This window comes from Nicotiana tabacum, chromosome 23, assembly GCF_000715075.1.
Source record: "Nicotiana tabacum cultivar K326 chromosome 23, ASM71507v2, whole genome shotgun sequence".
NCBI classification, from domain to species: Eukaryota; Viridiplantae; Streptophyta; class Magnoliopsida; order Solanales; family Solanaceae; genus Nicotiana; species Nicotiana tabacum.
Genome location: NC_134102.1, coordinates 78,568,812 through 78,575,534, shown reverse-complemented (window position 1 = coordinate 78,575,534; position 6,723 = coordinate 78,568,812). Strand labels below are relative to the sequence as shown.

Below are 6,723 nucleotides of genomic sequence, written 5' to 3'. Positions count from 1 at the left end.
TAAGGTGACGAGTGTATATGTGTTGGCCATGGGATAAGCATGAATGTGAAATTTGCATTGCTTGTACCATGTTATTTGGTATACTATGTCTTCCATGCTTTAGATAAATTGTTAATTCTTTGATTACTCGCTTTCATGTTATTTCTTATGTTGAGATTGTTGTGATAAGAGTTATTTCTTTTTTGATTGGTTTTTGGCACTAAATGTTGAAAGATTCTCATATGATGAGTTGTGTTCTAAAACTATTGGTGAAGTTGAATTTGCTTCCCACCTTGCTTGGTATTGTGTTGTTGTGATTGCTTGGTGAGATAGAGTGAAATGCACAAAGGGTGTTGTCGTGCCTTATTTGCATATTGATATCATTGCTTGATTGATCGTGAGGATAAAGCATGATTTATTGATTTTATTGCTTTTACTTGATATTTGGAATGTGAACTTGGCTTTGTGATTTCGTTAATTACTTTTGGAAGAGGTTTACTCCGTGATACTTTACTTTATGTTTCCGATTGTTGCCCCTTTCATATGTCCCCATCCTATTGTTACTTCTGACTTTTTACTTGTTATTTTCGTTACTTTTTATATATAACTGCACAAGTTTATAGTAGAAGTCTTGTCTTAGTCTCGTCACTACTTTGTCGGGGTTAGGCTCGACACTTACTGAGTATATTGGGTCGGTTGTACTCATACTACACTTCTGCACTTCTTGTGCAGATTCTGAAATTGATACCAACGGAGTCCCGAGAGGTAGTTATTAGATACTATGCGGTGATTCAAGGTAGAGCCGCATTCCGTTCGCAGGCCTTAGAATCACTTTCCCAGTTCCCATGTATTATTTCCATTTCGTTTAGTTACCATGTACTATTTTCATTTTGTTTCGGACAATGTTGTAGTTTCTTTCTAAATATTGTATTTAGTATAATCTAGAAGATCATGTACTTGTAACTCCGCATCTTGATATATTCGCGTTAGATGTTGATTTTAGACTTATTATGTTTATCTCTAATTTTCCTTTATGTTACATTATTACTTTATTGCCATTCTTTTATAGCGGGTCTTCCTATTTATTTGTTGTGTGTTGGCTTTCCTAGCAAGTATTATTAGGCACCATCACGACCTCGATTGGTTGGGATTTTGGGATCACTTTCAAAGAGATCAAAGAACAAATTTGAGTAGAAACCCAAATTCTTAATAAATATCAAATGAACAACCTAAATCATTAAGTGAATCAAGAAAGAAATTATCCACTGAAACTTACATTAATTGAAGAAATAAGAGTCTACAAGTCGAACTAGATACTCTATAAGAACCTCTCTCTCAAAGGTGTGTAGTCATCAATCATCAAAACTTAGAAATATTACAAAATAAATAGTCTTTATAGGGGGGGTCTGGAAAAAGAGAAAAAAAGGGCCAAAGCCCCAAAATAGAAACCTAATGGGTAAAAAATGGAAAGAAGCCCGCAATAGAAAGTCTGTTCGGATGTTGGTATGTTGTGATGGCTGCAATCCATTCAAATGTACTGCAAGCAAACTCAGTTGTTCTTATTTGGTTGTCCTTCGTTTTCTGCGAGGACTGCAATCACAGTTCTTCTTTGAGAAACCTCCTGCAGCATTAATGCTGCGATTGCACCTACCGATGTTGTGATACAACTACTTATTCCAGCTTCATAGTTGCCCCCCAACTCTTCCTTTCGATCACCTCAATGCTCGGGTTGACTTTGTGTATGGCCTCCAAATTGGACTCTGAATGCATCTCAAGGAGGTGAATTGGTTTTGCTTCTCCTTAAGGACTCAATATTGATTCTTCCAAGATCTTTTTAGTCAACCCTTGAAGCTCTTGCAATCTCTTGGGGCTTGGGATATTCTGAATGTCCTTGTCGGACTGTGGTCCTAATCCTTGGTGTCTACATGTGGATCTTCATAAAAACCATTCAATAGGAAGGGTAAAATGGGCTTTACCGGGGGCGAATTTGGATTAATCGGGAGAGGATTAATGAGTTCCGAATATCAGATAGTTATACCGGGAACAAAAATATATAATCAACAGAATGCCTAACAATAATCAAGTGTTGATGTCATGTTTAGTTACAACCATTCTAAAGCTCTAGATTTTTGAGATGGCAATGGTTAAAATAGATGTCAAAGCAGCAGTGACCAGTGAGCACTCGATTCCAGCAAGGTCTATGTCTTATTAACTGAAAACCATTCTGAAAGCTCAAGTTACTGGAGATAAACAGATGTGTGTAAGTTCTATATATAATTAAAGGGTGAAGCAACCATATATTATCCATCTTTTGCATATATGATACTATTGGTCCACGCAAGACAGGTCCGAAAAGAAGTTTATCATTGCACGAAAGAAAATAAAGTAGAAAACCGCAAAGGAAATAAAAGCCTATAAGGGAGATCAACAAAATTAAGGTACATCGGAGTTGCATATAACTTCTAGTAGCAACACAAAAGCTAGAACGTTGTTTCGAAGTGGAAACCACGAGGGCTAGCTAATAGCCTAATAATATTGACAAGGAGATGGCACGAAAATATTGCATAGTGGAAGATAGATTAAACAATGTTACATGAAAGAATTGCATAAATCATGATCAAGATCGTGCAAGAGGATTGTTACATGAAAACAATGTTCTGACAGATAGATTATCAAATTGAAGAAACAGAAAACAGTTAATTCATTGTAGATGAGAAACTTTGGAGGGAAAAATTGAGGCCCATATTAAAAGCGATGATATGTAGCTTGGAAGTTGAACCAGGCAGGCATGAAAGGTAAATTTGAATAGTGATAAAGGCATAAGTACATCACAATGGTCAATGAACAAGGCAGAGCATGTTAATACATAATTGATCACTTTACTTTATCTGTCAATATTAATTGTCATTTGCAACAAATTGAATGTTATGAAAGAAGTTTCATCATCACATTTTCCTAGTCATTCATATTCTCAAATGCTTCCTTAAAATCTTCCTTCACTTACGGTAATTTTCCTTTGTATTCATGTTCAAAGAATACAATAGTCAGCAAAAGGCTATGTTATATGGATCATTTTGTCTTAATTCTACCTGTGGTTTAATGACATTAGTTGAACTAGACCGACAAACCAAAATACTATAAAAAACAAAGTTTCTCCAGAAATATCAGAGCTAGATTATGTGATCTATCCAATTATTGTGCTCCCATTAGTAATACTAATTTTCCCTTGTATTCATGTCAAAAAATACAATAGTCAGCAAACGGCTATGTTATATGTCTACCTATGGCTTCATGACATTAGTTGAACTAGACCGACAAACCAAAAAACATCAAGAACGAATTTTCTCCGGAAATATCAGAGCTAGATTCTTTGATCTATGTAAACATACACTCATTAATTAATTAGCATACGTTATAGCAAAGGTCAATGAGCATTTGAAGTTTGCGACAAGGTACAATATTTCGTTTGCTACTTTCAAACCTTGTTGCCCATCTTAACTTCCTGATTCATTTATTTCCACCATCCACCAAAGCTTCACTCAAAAAAAGTTATTTCTAGGTGTGCCTAATTAGTAACTATATTAGCAATCTCAAGAAAATTCATGCCACCAACTGCAAAGGTTCCTCAAAAACTTACCTAACATTTTAATTAAATAATTCTTGGATTATAGTAACTGTCAATAAATGAAACAGTAAGCATGCAATAGCTCATAAAATTAAACATACATTCTAACGATGTATCTAGCTACAGCTACTCCCTTGATCAGACTATGCAATTTTATCCCACAGAGTACTTTAAACATTTAGCAATTCAGGGCACTCTAAATTATTTTTTCCCATTGAGGGCACTCAAAAATCTACAAACGGAAAAGACCACTTCTATTGAAGCATTGAGCAATACATCTGTAACAGTGAAGAACTCGAGCAGAATCTCAGGCATTAACATACTTATTTGCAACCGAGAGATATAATGATGTTGCATTTTAGTGATCTGATAACAAGTTTCAGAGTAGAACTTAACAGATAGCTTTCTAGAAGGAGGTTTTGAAAGAACCTTACTAACATTATTTGGGTTCCTCCAAGAAACATCCATCAAATCAGGGATTTTGCGTTGGCAATATAGCAATCTTTGCAGCTTACTTATGACCCCAAAAAAAGAGCAATTATTGCAGCTTCTCCTCGGAAATTCTCTTCCTCACATTGTTTTCTTTTTCCAAGCATAAAACTTTGTTTTCAGATGCTAAAGTACACAAATCAAACAGAAATCTTCATTCTTCTCCAGTCAAGACCATAATGGTACTCTGTTACTAGATAATTTAGGTTAATGAATCCCAGTGAAGGTGGATAAGTACATGGACAAGTCCTGTCGGATAATTAACTATGTAGAACAGCCAAAAAAAGGGTCCATTGGCAGACATTGCAATTAGTTAATCACTCAAAGTTGAAGAAACTTGCAGGAAAAGTTAAGGTATGACAAAATTTATAAATAATCTATGCAAGGTTACATTCAAGTTACGATATCATGTTTTACAGATGGCATGAGATGATTTAAATGGTTAGTGAGAATTCATATAACCGACCCAAAAAAGTGTGTATGTGTGTGTGTATATATATATGTATATATATATATATATATATGACCCCAATGTTTGGGATAGAGGCATAGTTGTTGTAGAGTTAGCTAATTATATTTTAAAATGACTACCTCTTGTTGGCAGTATGAAAGAAGGCACAACATGTCAATAATTAGTCTCAACCTTCGTTGATTGGTTCTGATTTTCCAGATTCTTGTATTATCATTTACTTACAACTAATTTTGGGTTCAAAGTAAGCTTTATCACCAAATGTTCCTATTCAGCCATTCAACTTTCAAAGGCTCCTTCAGAACTCAATCTCGGAGGTTCCTCAAAAACTTACCTTTCCTTTAGCTACTTATCCTTCGTATATTAATGTCCACAGCTTCACAGGAATGGCCAATAAAGGAACTCTAACTAAGCAAATGAAGGATACAATTCGTAGAAAACTGTATCACGAAAATTTAACGAAAACTTATCTGTTCCCATCCCTCTATTAGATATTAGGAATGTAAACACATGGCCACAAACAAAACCTTAAGTTTTCAGGCCCTCACAATTCTTCAAATGGGAAATCATAACAATTTGGCAACATATTTAGAATGAAATGGATGTATTGGTAACATCTCTCACAAAATCTAAGGCATCAATAACTGAAATTGCACCTGGAACATAAAGATCATATACCATTTCCTATTTTCCCCCAAATTATAGTAATCCAAAAGTTGTATAAACCTTTTCATATAGTACTAACAGTAAACTTCTAAATCTCAACACAAACTACATACAGTTGACTTCAAAGCAGATCGAAACAGAGAACTATATTTATATAAGCAGCCATTGAAACAGAGTTTTTTTTTTACCTACTAGTATAGCAGTATAATAGTGAATTCATCACAAATCATTTGAAAGTGTCATCATCACTGAGCTCATCTTCAATGCTAGAAATATCCAATCTAGCAGATGCTTGCTTCGCCCACTTAACAATCTTTTCAGCTTCTCTATTAATCTTTTCTTGCTCCATCATAGCTTTCTTCATCAACTTCTCTTGATTTTTCAACGAAAACGCACTCAAATCCGATAAAAACTCATCATCATCATCATTCTTCCCCCATTTCATACCCCGATTCTCTTTCCCCTTTTTATTAGACCCCTTCTTCATAGGTGAACACCAAAAGCACCCAGTTTTCATTGGTGGAGACAAACAATCCTTTGAAAATTCCCAAGAATCTGATGACATTGAACCGGACAAAGATTCTGACTTTTTCCCCTTTTTTCCATCTGCGGATTTTGTAAAAGCATCATCTTTATTCGAATGAACCTTTGATTTTGTTTGTTTTTTAACAAATTCATGTTCCAAATTCACCTCAAAACCCTTTTCCTCAACTGGGGTTTTTGTATAAACATCATTTTTAACATTTTCTTGAACAAACCCATGCCCCAAATTCACTTCTGAACCCTTTTCCTGAACTGGGGTTCCTTCAATTTTCTCATTGTCGTCATCATCATAACTTTTCTTGGTTTTTGGGAACTCCGAGGAACAGAAACTTCTAGAACTTTTTGTGAGAGTATAGGGTTTTGAGGATGTTGTTGGAAGTGATTTGAGTTTGCGAAAGCGAGTTTCAAGCTGAGTGGGGAGGAGAGAGTCATTAAAGCCAGAGCAGTTTATAGCAGCAACTTGTTCAAGAACAGATTGGTCCATCGCTTGAGAAAGGAGTTCATTTACTGCTTTTTCATTGTCGCTATCATCAGAAAGAAAAGAGAAATCTGCCATTATCTAAAATGAGGGGAGAAGTAGAAGAAAGCCGAAAATTAAGCTGATTTTTCTCAGTGCAATTGAACTATTGAAGTGGTGTAAATGGGGAGGAGCTTCTTTCATTGCTATAACGTTATATTTTGGAACGTTATATTCGGGAGTCAAAAAGTCTGGGATTGTGGGACCCATCATTTGATGCTATTTCCAATTCTTGCTTATTTGTGTGTTAGTGTGACAAGCCTAGGGGTGTAATTGTGTTAGCTTACTGTACTTACATAGGTCGGTTCGATTAGAAATTTTTATTTAACAACCAAATTACTTGTTTTCGATTAGAATTTTTTATTTTACAACCAAATTAGTTGTGTTAGTTTGCTATATTTATAAGTCAAATTTTTTAATCTCAATTTACCTAAC

At 35.0% G+C, this 6,723-nt stretch overlaps 1 protein-coding gene across 1 annotated transcript; it reads right to left on the bottom strand.

Annotated features, from left to right (window-relative positions):
* Nucleotides 1-5,131: 5,131 nt before the first annotated feature.
* Nucleotides 5,132-6,489, bottom strand: LOC107767343 (uncharacterized). The gene has a single exon (XM_016586314.2). The coding sequence runs from the start codon at nt 6,325-6,327 to the stop codon at nt 5,455-5,457; it is 873 nt and encodes a 290-aa protein (XP_016441800.1). The 5' UTR covers nt 6,328-6,489; the 3' UTR covers nt 5,132-5,454.
* Between the last annotated feature and the right edge of the window lie 234 nt (nt 6,490-6,723).